Here is a 21,566-nt window from a genome sequence, read left to right as displayed (position 1 = left end):
ATGGAAAATAAAATACATGCTATTAATTAAATCTTCAAATTATCTTAGCTGGAATAATTTCAAAGATTTGTACAAACTTACTACTATAGAAACATTTGACTGTCTTGTGCACTGTTTCAATCAATAATTAACTTTAAAGAATTTAATGGAAGAGATTGGATTAACCAAAGAGAAAAAATTGATAAGGAAGTTAGAGAACCTTTTCTGAAATAGAAGAGTAGTTTCACTTATAACATTATGGTTACACATAAAGATATTTTTGCACTTCCAATTTTATTTTGTTTTATCGACAATTATAAAAATCTGTAATGGATTTTGTTTACAAGTAAAATGACCCACCAGAATGACAAATTTTATCTGAGAAACCTAAAGTACAGTGCTCAATTTTGTAGTGCTTTAACAGAAAACACCAGCAGATTTTTCAGTTTCAAAGAATAGATTTCACACATATGAAATTGAAATACGAACTTAAAACATTCATCTGAGACACACGGCATTCCCAATTTGGAACCAAATCAGCTTGAGCTCTCTGAAATGCCATGTCACAAGTCAGACAAAGTCTATTTTAAACTCTACAACTGTAAATTTAGGGCAAGTGAGTAGGCTTTGTATTGATGTAAGTCACAAGGGTTTGGTCAAACTATGTTGCATGGGGTTTAAAACAAGGAAGTTCCATCTTCAATGTAATTAAAATAAGTTATTTTTATGGTGACATGACCAAGAGGACTATTTATTTATTTATCATTTCAAAAGTACTTGTAAATTAATCTGTTTCTTTCAATACTTCCTTTCTGCTTTCAGCTATCCATAGCATAACTCCCAGTCTCTCTAGCTACAAGCCATTCCCTGGGCATTTTACATGGAAGCATTAACTTAAGGTATTTGCTTGCATAAAATACACATATCCTATATACTACTGAACTAAGAAATAATAGCTACTGAGCAGTTAATGACGTTTACAAACCTGTGACAGGAATGACACTTTTGCATTGAAAGACACATAAATGGTTATTCCTTTTACTAATACCTACTACTTAGAAGAAAGGCAACAGCTGATAGAAGGAAACAAATTTATTCAATGGCTTCTTTCTTTTAAGCCTCTTGATGCTCAAAACAAAACAAAACCAAACCCATAAAAAAAACCACAAACAAAAAAACCCAAGAAAACACACACCAACACCACCCCCAGCAAAACTAAAACAAAAGCACTGAGCTAAATTTGGAAGTGTGAGCATTCACAGTTACTTCTGATAGCAAAATAGTCATCCTGAAATCTTTAAATCCAAAGGACTCCTCTCAAACTTGAAAGAAATCAGCAAATCAGAGTATGAAAACATTTAAGATTAAAAGCTGGTTCTGCTATAAAATAGACACGAGGAAGAATAAATCCTATCTTACTGATTTCAGAAAAGTGAAGCAGTTATGTTAGGGAGTGATCCCTATACCAGCAGTGCTGGTAAACAGCATTCTGAGGAAGCAAGAAGTTAAATTCCCTAAATCCATTCCAAAATCACCTTTAGGCTAAACATGTTAGAAGTAGAGATCTCTGTTTCTCTGCTACTGGAAAACCGGAGAAAAGAAAAAAACAAGGTGTTCAGTGTCAAAAAATCTTCCTAAATGAGATTGCGGTGAATATGTCTTTCTTTGAACAAAAAAATCCCACCAAAAAAATCCAAAACACAACCCCCCAAAAAACCCCAACAACCAAGCAAACAAATCAAAGACAGGACATTTAGAAGACAGTGTGGCTATAAATCAGCACTAATCATAAATACAGAAAGCTGATTTGTAAGCATTTAATCTTTAAATGTAATCAAAGTAAGCAATACCATGCATTATAATTCTAGACTGGAAATTAATATCGTCAAACTTAAGCCATCCAGGCCATCTGATACAAGTTTTCTAGGCTTTTTTAGTAGTCTACAGAGACAAGTAACTCCAAAGCGCTATTTACCCAATCTTAAAATAAGGAGGGACAGCTGTAGTTTGACAGTAGAGTAAATCCAAGCATTTTAAGGCATATCCTGTTATATAATAAATTGCTGTCACATGATATAAAATACTGCTAGGGTATCTATTTACAAAAAAACCTCCCAAATACTCAAAACAAGTTTACAGGTTAGTTCTGCGCTGGCTGCCTTATAATGCTCCATATTGTGTGTTGTTTAGTCAGAAATGTGACTGCACACTTAGGCCTGAGAAGAATGCAGTCTGTAATGCTGAGTGACTCAGTAGTGCACCTATAATGGTGGAATAATGGCCAATGAGAGGTGAATACAGATCCTTCCTTTCTGCACAAATGATAAATGGCACCTGAACTGTTAAAGATAGCAGGGAGGAAACTTCCCTGTAATACCAGATTCAAAGGCCCTTGAAATCTATGGAAATAATCTCATCAACTTCAGTAGGATCTGATATTACACACTTCACGCATATTAAAGGAACTAAAAAAGGATTATTTTAAGTACACTTGATTATTATCACCCAATTTTTTGCACTTTAATGTTCCCACTCAACTTTTTTCAGTTATCTTTCGCTGTCTTTTCCTCTCAGCTACTACTTTCAACTTGGTGACATGAAGGAACGCCAGCTGAAGAAAATGTTTCGTTATGCTCAATACTTCTGTCTGACCCTCAGATACACAGCTCGTGTCTCTGGCAAATATGCACTTGTTCCCTTCTCTTTCTCCTTCACTTTTCTTGAAGGTCTAGTTTTCTATTTTGTGAGGAATTTACTGACCAAACAAAGTTACTGCTGACTTCATTGGTGTTTTTCCAGTATGTATTGGGCTCTTCATGCTTTGCCCCTGACAGTTCAAAAAAAATATGCTGTAACAAGTACTTCCTGTTTCCATATTGCTTGTGGCCTATTGTCAACCTTTCACTCTCCTGATTTAAGGGAAGACGCTGGCACCGGTTTTCTAGCTACGTTATTCAACCTGTTCATCCCATTTAGAGGTGTTCCAAAATCCACTGGTGAATCCCCAGAGGTTCTTATTTTTGTTTTACATGTATTTGCAAAGTTTTTAAATATTCTGCTTTATTACACATCTTTTTGTACTTTGTTTTTCAGGCTTTGTGGGCTCTGCTTTCTATTGTGTTCCTTCACTGTCATCTCAAAGGAGATCGCAAAAATTGAGAAATTTTAAAGTTTATATGAAGAGATTCCATAGTCATGGTTTGCAGGTGTCCAACAAGAAAATTATACACTGCACATCAAAGACAATACTAGACCAAAGGTATGCTCTGCCTAGTGATGAGATGTGAAGTCATGAGCAGTGGCATTTATTTCTTTGTTTACACTAGCTGGATAAAAAAAGCTGTACTTTCAGTAGTCCTAAATACATGATGATGGTGGAAAGTATAGATGCATAAGCAGGCTGAGCTCCCTTATTTCATCCAAAATCCATCACCTTGTATTCTAGCTCTCAGAGTAACGCACAACTGTACAAACTTAGAAAATTTATCCTTGTCAACCATAAAAAAGTCTGCAGTATTCCTGAGAAGTTCAACATAAAATAGTTTCCTTCATATTAATTACTTACCAAAAGAGATTAGAAATGTTAAAGTCATGGAAATAGTTTTACTATTTCAGATAACAAATTTCCATTTTCCTCCCCCAAAAAGGGAAGCAAACAAAAAGAAACAAACAAAACAGACTAATTGAGGCAATGGGCAAGAAAACCTTATCTTGACTCTCTTCTCCTTCCCATCCCCTAAATTTTACAGAATTATTAACACATTGATGCCATGTAAAGGATTGTGCTGGGCAGCCCTAGCTAGAGACAATGCTAATAGCACCAGCTGTAATACATAATTCTAATTAAATTACAGTTTTCTTTCTACTATTTAGATAACATTTCAGCTTCACTAGGCTTTCCCTCCCCCCACCCTTTAATTTGGTGAAGAATGCTATCTCACCTGTAATTTATGTTACCAGATACAAATTAATTTTCTGTATATATTGGATGATTTGTAAAGGAGTCAAATTCAAATTATACCACATTATCAATGGTGAACATTTTCACTCATTAAATAAATGACAGATGCAGAACTGTGTATGAGCAGTTGATAAAATGAGATCAAAAACTGTAAGGAACTGATAAGAAGTTTAATCCACTGTTTAGAAACAGATTTTGAGTTTAAAGATTAAGAAAATATAAATAAAAATAAAGCATTCACGGTCTTAAAAAGGTTTGAACATCAAATATCTGTTGTCACTGAATAACAATCCTCTTGAGGTAAAAGTGCCAACAATCCAGTTAAATACTCATACCCAATTTCATGAAATGGCAAGAGGAAAGTAAAAGCAGATACCTCCCCTGTGTGAGCTTTCTGTTTGTTAATTACACTGGAGGTAAAGTATGCAGACACCATCTGTTTCGCTCAGACAGCATTATATACTCAAAGAAAGTATATGAAAGCTTGAAAACAAGTCGCACAGAATTATCTTTTTCTTTCCTCCAGCTCCTCAAATATATTTCTTTCCTCATTAGTAAAATAATATGTTCATACAGCAACAGTGTAATTCAGCTTGTGTAGCTATTTATACATGATTTTTTAAATCTTAACTTAGGAAAAAAAGTATCTTTGTGATTCTGACAAGGAATATATACCCAAACTGTGCAAAATCAAGTATTTGAGAAGGATCACTGTGATTTTGTGAACATGGACTGAAGAGTAAGAGAAATGCTGAGGCAGTAACACTTCATGGATCCTTTAAACTGTCATCATTAGATCTCAACAGACTGCAAGAGCATGGAGAATTAAATAAAATACCTCTCCTTTTAGATGAAACTCTAAAACCTCTTTTCAGGTAAAGCACTGGAAGTACATCAGTAGCTGCTTTACGGCTTTACTCCTATGTCCTAACCATTTTTCCTTGTAACTCCATTCTTAGTCTACATCAATCTCTTTTTCCACTCACCCTAAATGACTACCTGAATAGGTTCAGTGCATAATGCTCTCCCCATGCCCTTTTTGGCCTCAACATTAAATAAAGGAGCAGACATGTGAGATTCTCCCAAACAGGCTCTGGAAGGGGGTAAGGTGGTAAAATGGCAAAAATATCTTGGATCTAAGGAATAAAAAAACTATTCATGGCTTCAAAACCAGCAGATGGAGCAGAGGCACTCTTTCACTATACATTAAATATCTTTTACTTTGTCATCTCATTCACATACTTCATTCTTCATTCCTATTACTGTGTGCGCACATGTGTATTTCTCATATACATAGGAAGAATGAGGGTAGGGGAAAACAAGGGCTAATACAACTACCAAGCACAGGAAGCACAACGAGGTAAATAGTGTTATCATTAAGAGTGTCTGTGTGAACCCATGTTAGAAATATCGCTACTGCTAAACAAAATTATGATATTAAAAGAGATCTTGCCGATCTTGAAAAAATTATATATAAATTTCACTGACCAGAAAAAAAAAAAGAAGGTCAAAATGGACTTCACTCAATGATTTCTTCTGTATCAGCACTAAAAATGTCTAAAGGGATTTAATAACAGTTAAGTAACTGTTTAGATTTGTCACTATGCTGCCTGTAATAAGATGAAATAGCGCTAGAAGGCAAAAGGGAGAAGGACACTGCTGTTCCTGTACGGCTATTTCCCATTTCATCCTATACAAGTGCAGCAGGAATGAAAACTCTCCACAGATGTCTCTGAAAGCAGAAATGCTTATTGATTAGGAAAGGATGAAGTCTTTAACATGCCCACATCACCTCCCTTGTTAAAAACACTGGTCATAATTATAAGCATTCTGGCACTGCCACAGCTGCCCTTGAAACAAAGCCAAACTAGCAAAGGACATGATTTTTAAATTTATTTTATTTTTAAGATAAAAATATAACTTTACGACAAATCTGTAAGTCTGGGCCAATTCCTTCCCTAACAAAGTCAGAAATGTTTACACTGATTTCAATTGTTCCCAGCCCTACAATTAACTGTGAGTGAACCACCTTATTTAAAAAAAAAAAAAAAAAAATTATCAACTTACTTGAAAACTGTATGGCGAATCCAGATTTGCTGATATAGAAATCTGTGTCAAACTGTATAGTTACTACGTTGAGTGTACTGTGAATGCCTTCAGGAACAAGGGATCCACTAATTTCTTTGAGTAACATCTCATTCTCAGGTGGACCATCCCAAACTCGTAGAATGTCATGGGATGCCTCAGTATCAAAGGCAAGAAATTGGAGGCTGTAAGAATACCATGATTTTATTGTCAGCTTTCATGTTACCCAACAAAATATCTTTAGCAACAAAACTAAACCAAAAAAAGCAAATAAACTTTGATTTCCAAGGGTGATTTTCCATAATGTTTCACAACTTTACCTTTGGATGCATAAAAGCCCAATACAGAAATGTATTTGAAAGAAAAAAAAATAACTAATAATGTTTGAATTTATCTACCATGAAATAATATATTACTTCAGCCGTTCAAATAATCTGTAAGAATCCACAGAATCTTTTCAGAAGATAGTTTTTTCTTAAGACAATGTTATACCACATTCTCATCAAAACAAATTAAACAGAACTGTAAACTCATGCAATTAGTGATACAGTGTGAATAAATGTCTAACTAAAATAATTACTGAAACGCAGTTTTTTTTTTTTTTTAAATGCAGACTCTTCCACTAAACGGTTCTGCTGACTCTGACACTTTTTACTTTATACATATTCAATCTTCTAACTCTGGCATTAAAATAGCATCATATTAGATATTTTTTATTCAGATTTCCAGTTAACAGTTCTAGTCTGTATATATGTTTGCATATATACACTTATAAATTGGTTTAAAATTCATCAGAGTTTCACAAAAATGTAACCAATTTTAAAGCTTGATCTTCATGAGACAATGTTCATTAAAAAATAGACAGTTTCAACACAAACCTACATATTCAAACTTAGAATGCCAAAAATACTGCCCTTGAGCTGCATCTTAAATTTTAAATACTAAATCCCTTTTTTTCTCCACTCTACAGGTAAGATTTGGTTATTATATAATCAGAAAGATTTGTTCTAAGATTTGTTTCCAGTACCTGACAATATTTCCTGGGTCTACTTCAATCACCCACATGCAACGCAGATTGTTGTCATAGGGAAAAGGATAGCCAGGAGACAAGATTCTTCCTGATGATTCTCCTTTAAAACGGCCTCCACATTCAGCTAATAAAAAACATTACATAATGTGTTACTTTTAGTTCATTACAGATGGTCTTCCAGCTAATCATCTGAGCAATCAATTTATACATCTACTCTCTTGCTGAATAAGTAACACAACTAAACTGACCATGCCCTGAGATTGTATGACAACATATAAGGACTTGAAATGCCTTGGGAAAGGAACATGTAAATGTGGTTTTATTTGAATATATTTATATTTTCCTTTGGCACCTATGTGTTTCTAATAATTTTGAACATACTGTAATGATTAGAAAACATACCATTATATAAAGGAAGGAGCATGGATTGTTACTTGGAAAAAAAAAAAAAAAAACCCAAACCCGAGAACACTCTGCCACCCTAAAGCAGTAGAATTAAATTAAGAAAACTAAATAAGTAAGTACAAAATAAAATATATATTTTTTTTAAAAAGAGATGAAACATACTAAATAAAAGCAGGCTATTCAGAGAGAAAATCAGCCTTTCAGCCTAGAAAAAAAAAGTTGTAAAACTTCTTACTCAGAAGTTGTCCTCACAGTGAAGCTATAGTATTTCTTAGAGGATAACAGATGGTAAGTACTTCCCTCTTAGATGGCCTCAGCCAGTCATTAAGCAAAACTGAGTATTTCATAATCTTAATACCTAATCTTTGAGAAAACTAGAGGCCTTTAAAGCCTTCCTATTTTGCTTTTTTTCCTTTTAAAGTCCCTCTAATGCTTTCTCTCTTGTGAAGTGCAAAGGCAAAATAATCCTTTGATTATATTTCTTGGTATAGTTAAAATGCAGTTTTATTTTGATTTAAAATCATCTAAAATATTTAGTTGGGAGATTTATTACATAATGATCTGTGAGTTCTGTGATAAAATATAATTGAAATGCTACTCTTGATGGATTTTCTAACATAATAAAAGCAAATTTGCAGAGACAGGTGGCCTTTCATATCTTTTTTAAGCACTTCGCCAATCTGTTAATTCCTAAACACTCTTTTAAAAAAAAAATCTTTCATAATTATTCAACTCAGAGGACAGCATAGTCTATTATTCTTCCAGTAGAGTAAGGATATAAATAGAGTACACTATAAAGAAAAAATTACTCACTGACAAACTGAATGAAATTTGAAATTAATTACATTTCATCCAGGACCACTGAACAACTACAAGTTTATAATTTCTAATTTTCATAGAGGATAACTGGTTTGCCTTTTTATTATGATTTTTGCAGGTTCCCTCTCTCCCCTGTGGTTTATTTCTGCCTCTACAGCAAGGTTCCAGCTCCCCAGTTTTGCTGGTTGCTGAATCAGCTGTGAAAGTGGTGAATTCTCAGAAAGCAGGATCCTCTCAGGTTGCAGTCAGGAGTAACAGAGCAAAACCCTTTTTATGTTACATCTCCAGATTGCTTACTATGAAGAAAATCCTAATTAAGAATCTTAATTTTGCCTCCAAGTGTCAATGCTAAAGATTCTCCTAAGGATGTCAAGTTAAAGGAAATACGTATTATACTACATTTCTTCCTGCAAATTCCATGGATAGTATGTTGTATTGTAATATTCTACGTGTTTAAGATTTATGATTACTACAGCTGCTTGAAAAGTTTTCCTGTTATCTTGTCAATGTCACATTGTTCCATGAAATGATACTAAAACAAGAACAGTAGCATTTTTAAGCCAATTTCTGATAGTAGCAGCAAATTAAAGTGTCTGTTGACTTATGTTGCTCATAAATATCCAGGGAAATAATTTTATTTGTACATGCCAACCTAAAGTATTTCAAGCAAAGCATCAATGTTTTCACAGATTCTCAAGGTTTGCCTGAACAATCTGTAGACCATAAAAGATCTTGTAGTGGGCTGGGACCAAGTTCTTGTAAGTATGAAACTTGAGTGCATACAGCTACCTGACTCATGAACAAGTAGTCTGGAAATAAAGGGCAAGTGTTGCAAAAAATCTTTTTTTTTTTTTTTTTTTTTTTTTCAATTTCCTTTCATAACAAAGAAGTTTAGTTTCGATGTAATTCTAACTAAAAGTGAATGTTTAAAGAAGGATTCCTATAAACCAGAAATGTTAGAACAGTTTTACTGCTGATTCATCTTCACCTCCTGCTATTTAACCCATTACTGAATTAAAAGTCTCAAAAACTGACTGTTTTGATCACAGATGACTAAGATATGTTCAGACCCAGGCTTTTGTTTGGACATATTAAAGAGATATCTGAAAGAGGTCTCTACTATACAAAAAACGTTGTGATGCAATTTTTTTGTTTTCTGAGGAATATTTCTAATCTGAGCATGCCTTTTTTACTGATCATATTGTGCATTTCTTAACTGCCCTCTGTCTTCCCAGTTCTCTTCTAGCCAATTTCCTCATGTTGCATCATTACTAAGACATCATTAATCTTTTACTATACGTTTTTCAGCACAAGAAGACATTTTATAGGATTCATACTGCATCCCTTCAAGAGTATGTTAAAGCATCTGCAGTGATCCATAATTAATATGAAAAACCAAAAGGTATGAGGAATTCAAGATCATTATTTACAATTGGCATTCAAATATTTTTTGATTTCTTAAGCTTGTCTGTACAAAAAACTCACTTGTTTTAATTAAATTTCTTTTAAAATCTATTTAGCCAAACCTATGCAATCCTCACTTTGGGGTGGATGCTACTGCTGATACAGACAACAGCTGTACAGCTATTTAACTCTTCTCTGGATGCAAGTAACATGTTTTATTATTTGGCTATGGAGAAATACCTAATTGATTCAGACAAAATCAATATAAATAATTTCTAAGCTCATTAAAATGACACCATCTATGTACTTTTGTTTGCTTAATGAAGAGCAATATATACAAATACATGGTATTCTGAACTGGATGGATAAGTAACCTCCCTGTGAATAGCAGACTAACAGATATGTTTTGAGTAAGATTGATTCAAAACTCAAGAAGTTTACACCACAGGTTGATTCACATTCTAAGTAGATTCACCTATACAGAACATTTTGGAATAACTGTATTGCAGTTTTCACAAAGAGTCTGGTGGCAGTGCAAAAACCCAGGTGCTTAATTTGTGTTTTTGTTTTTTTTTTTGAAAGATAGTGATTTAAGTTGCATAGTTTACCAGTATTGAAACAAAAAAGAATCTAAAACCTTGAGTATATGCAGCATATCATCACTTTTAACAGATGTCCAGATTCAATTCTGGATTTCAGTTCACTGAAATTTTTTGTTAGTTTATATCAGCTCTGAATCTGGCTCACTTCCTAATTCAGAGGCGGCCAACCTGTACCTTTTTAGCTGTATGCATCTATTTTGGAAAGGAACTGCTGAATAATTAAATCCAGGGACCTTCCTCCAAACAGCTTCTGTCATGTAGGGGACACACGACAACAGGGTTCAACTCCCACCTGTGAGCTGTTCTAATGATCCCCATCCAGCAGACTGCCTAGATTTGATCTATATGAGGTTTTCAGTATTTGCTTAGAATACGAGAAAGTTGAAGCTCCCCCAGTTAGTGCGAATAGCACACAGTACATAATCTAGATAGTCAATAAAAAAATGAAGGAATAATTTTAGACATTTTCACCTTGGTCTGTTTTAAAACTAAGCAAGAACTCACATATATAGCTGAGTGTTACTATGGTGATACATTCTATGATTTTTAATGCTTATAATGGAACTGAAAATGTAATTTGATATTGAAACTTTTAACTTCAACTTTCTGGTACCTTCACATTTTATTTGATCTTTTTGTTTCAACTTCCATCATATGTTCTTTGTACACCTCCTATCTGCCACTTGCATGTTCCAGTGCCATGCTTTCCCCCTAATTCTTTGGTTTCATATACCCTAAATGATGCAGAAATTAATTAAGGCTTATCACAGATTTGGGATTTAAGCATTTTTTCCCTAAACTTTACTCTAAGAGAGCTGTTCAGTTCTTATTTGTTGCATATTTTTCTTAAATGGGCTTTATGTCTTGATGAAGATATGTCAAAGTACACTGTTTTCTGTCACACTTAAATCTAGGCACAAAGTGCATTTCACCTCTTGCTTCCCCTACTCACTCAATCCAAATTTCCTCCAAAAGGAGATGAAAAAGGAAGAATGTTACTAGAATATTTAAGTATATATTTAAGAATTGAGCCTGTAGGTACCTGCACAACCTATGAAGTTATCATGATATTGTAATAAAGTGTATAATATTGTGTTATTAATCACAGCAACATAACAGAAGCCAAGCAATATGTCTGTATCTCTTCATATCTTTAAGTTTTTCTGTTAATTTTTTTTTGTAGTATTTATATGTAAATATGTGAAAAGTTTTCTAGCTTAGTGTTAGTTAGATGAAAAAAAAAAAAAATACTGGTTTTAGAACCCCTCATAAAACATATATGGTCCTGGCTTTCTGATTAAGCTGTCTTTTTATGTTGACTATTTGCTGACTATAACTAGATTTTCACATATTAGGAATTTCAGTATGCATGAACATTTAATAATTACTATCTTTTCTTAACCTAAAAAAAGCAACACCACTCACATAGACTTAGATGAGATCTATGCACACAGATGTGTAAATGTATGTGTAACTAGATCTGTATACATACAGATCAGATTTCACATAGATCTAACAATCCTTACATTTTTTTCTTTCTTATATTCAGGTAATAATTTAAGTAAATAAAAAATAAGAGTCTGCTACCAATACATGATGGCAGAGGATAGTCCCATGCCCTTCTTTCTCCAGTCATACACTTTAAAAGGCTACTTCCATGGAGTGTGTAACCTGGATTGCATCCATAAATTATAGTGCTTCCAGCAAAATGGCCTTGGTCGCTGATTTTATATCCAAACTGTGGCACACCAGGGTCCTCACAATGTGAAAGCTCAAAACCTGTGGTAGGAATAACACATTATAGTTACAAAATCAAAGAGATAGATATATTAATGAAATTAAGATTTTCTGTCTTCCAATGGAAAGCAAACATTTTCAGACTTCATGTAACAACATATTTAAAGTTTCTTCTCTGTTTTTAAACAGTCTAAAGGATAACTGTCTATAGCCCTCACTTAGAGCATGCAAACCAAACTGTGTCATAACATTTTTCCTAAGAGTCCAATTAAAGACTTAGAAGGAAATTCATTACCATTATCAATCAGTTCTAAAATGATATGATAAATGATAAAATGGCAGTTAAAGTGATTGTCCATTTATTTTGATGACAATCTAGTTTGTGAATAGACATTTAAAGGCTTATAAACAAAACTGCACAGCAGATTTGTTATTGTGCACAGTAACAACAACAGCACAACAGCACCTATGGCACCAAAGAAATACTGTTATATTCATCAATACCTACCATAATCCTGCATTCAGTAGATTGTAAATTTAAAAACTACATGCAGGAAGCAACGATAACGATGATATAGAGAATTCAAGCCAAACAATTTGGACATTTTTGAGAATTAAGAGATGTGGAGCAAGAAGGAAACAAAATGACTTATGCATTATATGGAAACAGGGAAGCATATTAACATTTTGGGAAACATAAACTGTAATTTGGTGGAAATATTTTCTATTCCAAGTAAGATTTTCTGTTATTAACAGAGAAGCAGCTCGAAACCTCACTTTGTTCAAAACCAAACGGTTTTTATCAATACCATGCAGCTCAAACTGTTTGTAGGTAAAAAAGGTGCTTTGTGTCAGATTGATATTCTTATATGTAGGTGACATGGGAGCAAATGAAGGGGTTTTCGCATCTGCATTGTTTAGTGAAGTCACTTACACAGTATTTGTCCATCTGGTCAACAGTTGGTAGCCTTTCACAATCTCTCCTCAGGTACTGAATCATTACCATTGATTAATGGAAAAAATGGTCATTATTTTATTTTACAGACAAAATGCTTCAGGTTGGATAAGGCTGTTTGCTCACATAAGGAAAAAAATAGGTCAAATGCTCTATCTTCCCTGTTCTTCCTTCAGCTCATTTAATGTCTCACTGAAAATGGCTCACCTCATGAAGAGCCTTCACAATCTCTGAGCTAAACTTTTCTCATTCCTAGCTAAGCTCTTGTTTCCCAGAACAGACTGCACTGCAGGAGCTCTAAAAGGGGTTAATGTGAGTTCCAAATGAAGAACCTTTTTTGATATTGCCAGTCTGGATACTTACTGACAAGTTAGAATTTCCTGTCTAAGAAAAATGTTGATCATACTGTGTGAAAAGAAGTTAAAATGTGCCTTGATCACTGAAACATCCTCAACTCTGGATGGCTTGCTTATAGACACAGCACCAAAGTAGTCTTTTTAAATGATCACTTCCCTCTTGAAGGTGAACAAGTAACTCCATTGCCTAAGCATAGGTACTAGAAGCATTTTTGCTGCCCTAAGTTATTTCAGCCATCCACACAGCGCTGGCAGTTCTGGCAACAGAACCAAAGGGAAAACTGTATCCTTCTGGAGAAGCACCTGATAGCTAGGAGCATAGTGGAGAGGATCTAGAATGGCAATAGTTGGCTATTTTAGGCGACTGAAAGGACACGAATCCTCACAATGTGTCCCTGAAGACACAGAATGTTTCATTACATCTTGTGGGGATTTTTTTTCTGCTTAAAAGCATAAGGGTAAGCCTGTGGTACTTTTGGAAGGTTTCATTGTTTATATCTATGCAAAACAAATATTAGCTGTCTTTCCCAAAATGGGAAATGGCCAATGGGTGATGAACAGTGGCATGAAACCTAGTTGGAGGCCAGTACCTAGTGGTGTGCCCTAGGGGTTAATACTGTGTCCAATCCTGTTCAACATCTCTATTAATTATCTGGATGAAGGGGCAGAGCACACCCTCAGGAAGTTTGATGATAACACCAACCTGGGAGGACTGGCTGGTACACCAGAGGGTCATGCTGCCATCCAGAGGGACTTCAACAGGCTGGAGAAACAGGCTGACATGAACATCAGGAAGTTTAGTAAGGAGAAGTGCAAAGTCCTGAACCTGGGGAGGAACAACCCTATGCACCAGAATATGCTGGGGGCCACCCAGCTGGAAAGCAGCTTTGGAGAAGCATACTGGAGGTCCTGATGGATGCCAAGCTCAACATGAGCCAGCAATGTGCCCTCGCAGCAAAGAAGGCTAATGGTATCCTGGGCTGCATTAGGATGCATGTTGCCAGCAGGTCAACAGACGTGATCCTTCCCATCTACCCTAAGCACTGTTGAGGCCACATCTGGAGTATGGTGCCCAGTTCTGGGCTCCCCAGTACGAGATGCGGAGCTAATGAAGAAAGTCCAGTGAAGGGCCACTAAGATGATTAGGGGATAGGAGCATCTCTCCTACAGGTAAAGGCAGAGGGAGCTGAGACTGTTCAGCCTGGAGAAGAGAAGGCTCGAGGGGATCTTATCCATGCATATAAATCTGAAAGGAGAGTATAAAGGAGATGGAGTATATTGAGTCTGGCTGGGATGGAGTTTATTATCTTCACAGCAGACCATACAGTGCTGTGATTTAGATTGGTGTGTTATCAACACTGGTTTAGTCAAAGTTTCTGCTATTGTTGAGCAGTACTTGCACAGCATCAAGTCCTCTGTTTCTCACTCTGCCCTCTCAGCAAGTAGGCTGGAGGTGGGCAAGAGGCTGGAAGGGGACACTGCTGGGACGGCTGACCCCAAGTGACCAAAGAGATATTCCATGACATATAATGTCTTGCTGAGCAATAAAACTGGGGGTTAGTCTTTCCAAAGGGGCCATTGCTCAGGTACTGGCTGGGCATTGGTCTGCTTGTGGGAAGTGATGATTGACTGCCTTTGCATCACTTGGTTTTTCTTTTTCTGTTTCCTTCCTGTCTTTATTTTGACCCCTGAGTTTTTCTCACTTTTTCTCTTCCAATTCTACAAATATCTACAAAAGAAGATTCAGCACTGTTAAGGCTAATAACTGTTCAGGCTCGAAAAGTGTATTTTACGAGAATGCCTGTCTCAAAAAACAGGAAATGTTAATGATAAGGTTCAAGTGCTGGGCTTGGATGTACCTACATAAATAAGAAAAATGAAATACCTTGACACTTACGTAGTAACACAGCACTGGAAGGCCTATCTTTAATCATAGGGTACAGTCCTATGCTATCACAGGTTATTACATGGTATAATTATGCAACTTTCACTGGAAAAATAATTACATACTCTTGTAATATCTTGAAATATTTTCCTTTCATTCTGCTAGACTTATATTATTTTTATTAGCGTTAGTTTTAAAAACATGATGGAGAGTTTTTGAAACATAAGAATATTTTTTGAATAGGTGAAAATAAATGATGTAAGCACAGGGAGAAAAAAGGATGTTGACAGCTCCATTGCAGAATTACCTTATAATACTGTTCTGCTTGCTAAAAGTTGGTTTTATATAATAATTCAGCAACGATGAAATAATTATACAGTAAAGAAGTCATATACACTGCATGCCAATAGATACATGTAACAATCACATACATTTTCAGAAGTTGCCACTTGATAAAATATATGTGTATCGCTGTTTCCCGTATACCCTCTAAGCCAGAGATCTGATAAGATTTTTCCTCTTCTAATCTTTGTAGTTTAATTTTGTCAGTCTACATTTAGGTAAGAAGTTTTTTTTAGGTATCTTTCTTTATCATTTTGGTTCCAAATTGGATTATTCTAAACAATAATCCAAAGTGAGAAATTGCTAGTCTAATGCAAAGCTAGTATTGAACATGAGTCTTGAGATGGAGAATGTCTTTTACTTACGAATTATCTTTATGAAACAATGGGTTTTAGTTACACATTTAAAACTACTCACATGCTTAGATATTTTTATATGCTAATACAACTGAAATTTTTTTCTTATCCTTTCCAAGACTGGAAAAAACTTCAAAATAACCCTCTAGAAAAAAAAAAAGTGGTTTAAGTATCAAACTATGCAAAGTACTGTCAAAGCAAGATTTCAGTATGCTACATGTTTAGGGTTTTTTGAGGTACAATTATGGTACTATGCTATTTTGATGAGTGATGAGTGATTTGCTGTTGATTTTGTCATTATTTGTCTTTTGACTGCATTTTCATCTTATGAGCAAAGAATTTTCATTCCTTTAAAATCATAAATCTATTACTACTATTTTCTCAAATACTTACTGGTATACACAAGCTGAAAACCTTCATCAGTGCCCTCCACGTCTGAGTTAAATTCCAACCACAAATGATTTGAAGTACTACTTAGCGTTAGGCCTCTTAATGATGCCCCAGAATATGCACCCAGCAGGTGAGCAGTGTTGTCTTTGCCATCATAGATCTGTAAAACAAATGAGAGTTTTACAATTATGAAAAATAAAGTGAGATATTTGATTTACAAATTAATTCTGTACATCTCCATTAAGAGCAAGGACAGCTCTGCCAAGGGAGATCTATTGCCAGTCAACCTGAAGTACTATTTGGATATGCTGTTTGCCTCTCTTGAGTTAAACTGACTTAATTGTGGTGATTTTTCAAATGCACAATTTAAAACATGTCAGTTCCTTTTTTGCCTAACAATAGACGTAAACAGAGGTGCCATATCAGCTTGATGTTTTTAAACCTCTGTGTTTTCTCTTTCACTGCCAGTATTGCAATGCTGGTCATAAACTATCAGCAAACAACTATTTTGTGTAGCTGTGTCTGCCTCAAGTCACTGAGATGGCATAATAGAAAAGCTCACATCTCCCCACATTAGGCTTGTTAAATAAATCACTGAATTCTTTTTCTATGTAAAGAGAGGTTCAAATATGACTATAAAGTAAAAGGAGACTAGGAAATAAAATAAGTCGAACAACTGCTTCTGTAAGTTGAAAGAGTCATGCAATCTATATGTAAATTGGAATACAGCACTTTTATTATTTCTTTTTCTTCAAGAGTTGTTCTTTTCTGTATTTGAAATGGAAACTTCTATCAGACTACTAAATATATAAAACAATCTTTTAATAATTCTCAGCAAATTTCTTTACAAGCTTGGTTGCTTTAAAACATTCCTCTAATTCCTAAAAATAGTTAAACTATAACTTAATAATAGCTAACCCAGCCACTCTGTCCTGTAGGATTTATTTAGTGCCTTCTATGATAACTAAAAATTTGATAAATGTTTTTTAAGAAAAATTTCACGTGCAAATCAGTAAATTGACCTCTGAATAATTTTTAAATTGCCATAGAGGGAAATTCTAAAGCTCTAGTAAAAAAACAGAGAATTGTCTCCAGTTCTAAATAAGATCTAATTGTGTTAATTTAAAATGTAATTAAAGCTTTCATTTGTAAACAGGAATCTATACCACAGAGAAATCAAATCAAATACACCAGCAATAGTAGTGAGGCAACAAAGTGAATGTGAAATATTGATGCCTGTTCCCCCTCTGTGAGAATGACATACACGTAAATCCTATTTTGCAGAAATCCTTATGTCTCTAGTAATAACAAAGACTTCACATTTAATGATATGCTGAAATAAGACAAATAAGCCACTTCTAGTCACCTCTGATGAATAAATAATTGTACAACAGTTTAAGAAGCACTGTAAAATGACTTGGCATCATTTCTTGTATCTTACTGAAACAAGCAAATAAATTCCAAGCAAACTTCACATTTAAATGCCATTGTCCTTAAATGGAGTAAAAATAAGAAATTAAAGGAAAAAAAAAAAGGTGCAAGTAATGCTTATCAACTAAAAAGTAATATTAAAATATATAAAATAGTATTAAAATGGATTTCTCTATTTTATTTAAAACTTCTTTAAAACTATACTGAGATCAGTAACCAAGCCAGAAAAAAACAACAGAAAATTAGTTCTGAAATAGACTTAGTTTTGTTTTGGTAACTGAAAGAAAAACACCCATTCCAGGAGAATTACTACTATCCCACAAAGATATTTACATCATGACAAACTTAAAGAAAACCCAGCTTAAATTTGACGCTCTTTCTCCTAATCTCTCCAAGCTACTTATAACTAATAACACCCAAGTATTCAGGATTTATTTTATTTTTAAACACTACATAAGAGTAATCCATTTCCTGCTATGCGTGTATCACTAATAATTAACCAAAGGAAGCTGTTAAGTTATACCAACTATTCTCAATGTCTCACCAGAACTTCCCATAAGCCACTTCATGATACCAATTTTCTGCATGTTAGAATTTTCCAACACATAATTTATTGCCAATTTTGTTAACCGTCCTAACATATTACACCTTTCACATTGGCACACTGACATCTCTCCAGAGTTGACACTAATTCTACTTTACAGACTAACTAGCTGTCCCAGTTATACTTCTAAGCCTATATAATTTCTATGAAGGAACAAAATTTAACGTACCCTAACGCTTCTGCAAGTCTATGATTCTTTGAGTAGGAGAACTGCATTTGGATGAGGGAGGGATGTGATTCATTTGAACATGAAATTAAAATATATTTTTTTTCTTTTGGTTGCTGACTTTCAAATATTCAAAGTAACATATACCCCTCTTCCTGAGATAGTGCGGTGTCCCTTAGGATAATAAATGGATGCATATTTTGTAGTATAATTCTCAATTTAAGTCACATTTTCTTTTTTGTGCTTCATTCAAGTTAATGGGCACTAAACAGAAATTTCTAGATGTAATTTAAATGATACAGTTTAAGTTGCACAGAAAGTGGTAACAGCCTACATTGCCTTGTGAGATTTGCAGAACCAGCATTTTCTTTCTAACCTTCCTAAAGTAGGTGGGAGTTTTGCTTAAGATTTTGAATGAGTTAGTAATTCAGTTTCAGAATTTGATCCAGAACACAAGATTGTACGTGAATTAAGGTAGCACCATTATCTTATTTTTCATATAGGAATATTCTTTCTTATAGGCCTTGCCAGCACATCTGGATTTATGTCACTTGGGTGCTAAATGTATGGCCAAGAATAATAATTATGAAAATATTATTGGTTGGATGCGTTTTCCTTAAAATCATCCTGTAGCATTCATGCAAAGATAATTGATTCATGACTGTATAATGACTGAATATGCCAGCGACAAGCTATTTGGAAAACAGAGGTCCACCTTTATCAGCTGTTTAAAGGCCCTATCTGTTAAATGATTAATTCGTACAGAGGAGCAAAGGCACAGAAAATTTCGTCAACATTCTTCATATCAAGATGATATTTTGAAATGTTATAGAGAATGATGTTAATAGTGAACACTGTTTACATAAATACATTTTGAACTGATAGATGTAATGTTTAATTTGGGGAGGAGGGGTTATATTTGCATTTGCAGTTAGAGAATAAATAAAACTTCCTAAGCTTTCGAGGGGGTCCACTATCAACAAATTTTAAATGGAAATTAATGGCCTTTTTCCTGCTAACTTATTTAACTCCATAAAATTTTAGCAGGGGAATAGTATAAAGTGAATGTATTAAATTTGTGCATTTTAATCAAACTATTTTTGAGATTTGTCATTGAAACATAAAAGGCATATGGATATGAAGATCTGTGCCTTTTTAAAGAAAAGAAATAACATAAAATCAGCAGCTCAGAGCTAAGGCTGTCAACACCCTGTCAAATGTATCATTTATATCACATGCAAATAGAAGCACTAATATAAAGACAGAAAAGGGCCCATATGTTTAGGGTTTTTTTTTTTCCCCTACATTTATTACCTATTTCTCACTCATGTTTTCAGGATGATATTCCTAAAAGGATTATGATAGCAATTGTGGAGTTTCTTAAGAAATAAATTTCCAAAAAGTCCCAAACATTACCTCCCTTCAAAGTCTTTTGCACAAAAACACTCAAAAACTGAATCATGTGCACACATTTCAAAGCTGGCCCACAAGTGAGAGAGCAAACAAATGCAGTAAAACTGAATCCTCCATATTTTGCAGGAGCACAGAGTGCTGAGCCAAGCACAGAAGAAGGGGACCCTTAATGCCAGTTATTCTATTTGGTTTACTGACACACTATTACCTGCCTGTTGCTGCACTGAGCATTTTAGTAGAAGGAAGAAGAAAGATTGCTTCATTACAGTATCAAAAATTATATTTAAAGCCATTTTTTTCCACATAGGTGCAATCTCATCTAGCACATCAGCTCTCACTATATACTGCCAAGAGCATAACCTGCTACAAAAGGAAAAAAAAAAATCCCCACAAACAACTGATGTTTTCTTCCCATCTCAGTCCTTTTCATACTTGGTGTTCCTTTCTCTTTTGTTTTAGGTTTACTTATGGAATCTCTACCATGGAAGTAGTATGGAAGTACTACCATGCATAGGTACATTTTTATTTATATTGAAATCTACTGAAAATAAAGATAATATGATTGTTTTCTTTGTTCAAGCTTCAATTCTAAAAAAAGATGCCTTTCCCCCAGTAAATTAGAGAATTATATTAAAAGATCTTTGACATAAAAGAATACATTCTACATTCAACTGATTTCAACACAAATAAAGTGTTCACCACTAACAATGGACTATTCAGGCAAGTAGAAGAATGGCAACTCTGTTCCTTTCCATGCAAATCTAAAGCATTTGCTTACAGCTATCAAAGACTATGGAGTTTAGAAGAAAAACTGGTGGAGGGAGATAAAAGCAGGGAAAAAAAGCAGGTAGAAATGTTCTCATACTTTGGAAACCATGTATTCTTTTTCCCTGCCTCCCACATAGGCAGTTTACTCTAAAAAATTTGAATTCTGTGGAGTGCACAAACTCAGTTATCAGTACAATTACAAAGAAGGAAAGAATTGTTATACAGTTTTTGAGATTAATATTAAATGGATTGGCATATAATGACTATACAGATCTTAAATTCTTCATATGCCTTCATGAAACTTTCATGAATATTAAAACATGATATGGCGCTATCAAGAGCAGGTTATAGCCCTACACACACACAAAAAAAAAAAATAGAGAGACTTATATATTTCTTACAGTTTCCAACAAAAAAAACCCAGCCAAACAAAAAAATCCACCTACAACATTAATATAAGTAGCCGGAGCAGTTACATCAAAAAGAAAAAAACAGAATTGCATACTAAATGAAGCAAATTAAAAACAAATTATATGTTCTGAAACCTCTGTTCTATACCAGTTCAGAACTGGTAAGTAAGAATGACCTTCTCTGGCTGGGGAGTAACAGTAAGGGCAGTTGTAAGGGCAGTTATTTTTTTGTGTTAAATATGCTATTTCCCTCTAATGCTGTATTCCCAGAGCAGCTGTGTCATTGTTTCACTCAGTGCTTGTCAGGTATAGATTTGATCCATGGTCAGTTAATTCATGTGGTAAGCAGCAGACCCCATGACTTGATTAAACAACATCAGAAGGTTAGTAGAAAATTCAGTCTATTCAGACTTTGAATGGAATTTTATCTGCATAGCTCTAGTGATCTAAAATATTAGCTGACAGAAA

At 34.4% G+C, this 21,566-nt stretch overlaps 1 protein-coding gene across 4 annotated transcripts in view; it reads right to left on the bottom strand.

The window, feature by feature from the left end:
- CSMD3 (CUB and Sushi multiple domains 3) overlaps positions 1-21,566 on the bottom strand; it is a 756,594-nt gene that overhangs the window by 237,926 nt on the left and 497,102 nt on the right. For all 4 annotated transcript variants that reach the window (XM_030011520.2, XM_030011521.2, XM_030011522.2 and 1 more), the window contains 4 exons: positions 16,310-16,466; positions 11,873-12,064; positions 7,053-7,179; positions 6,008-6,210 (listed from right to left, as the gene is read on the bottom strand). In XM_030011520.2, coding sequence (XP_029867380.1) covers positions 6,008-6,210; positions 7,053-7,179; positions 11,873-12,064; positions 16,310-16,466 — 679 coding nt within the window. The remainder of the gene's footprint in view (positions 1-6,007; positions 6,211-7,052; positions 7,180-11,872; positions 12,065-16,309; positions 16,467-21,566) is intronic.

The sequence above is a fragment of the Aquila chrysaetos genome, chromosome 4 (assembly GCF_900496995.4).
Source record: "Aquila chrysaetos chrysaetos chromosome 4, bAquChr1.4, whole genome shotgun sequence".
Taxonomy (NCBI): Eukaryota; Metazoa; Chordata; class Aves; order Accipitriformes; family Accipitridae; genus Aquila; species Aquila chrysaetos.
Note: the sequence above shows the minus strand (reverse complement) of the source record. Positions and strands in the feature narration are given on the sequence as shown.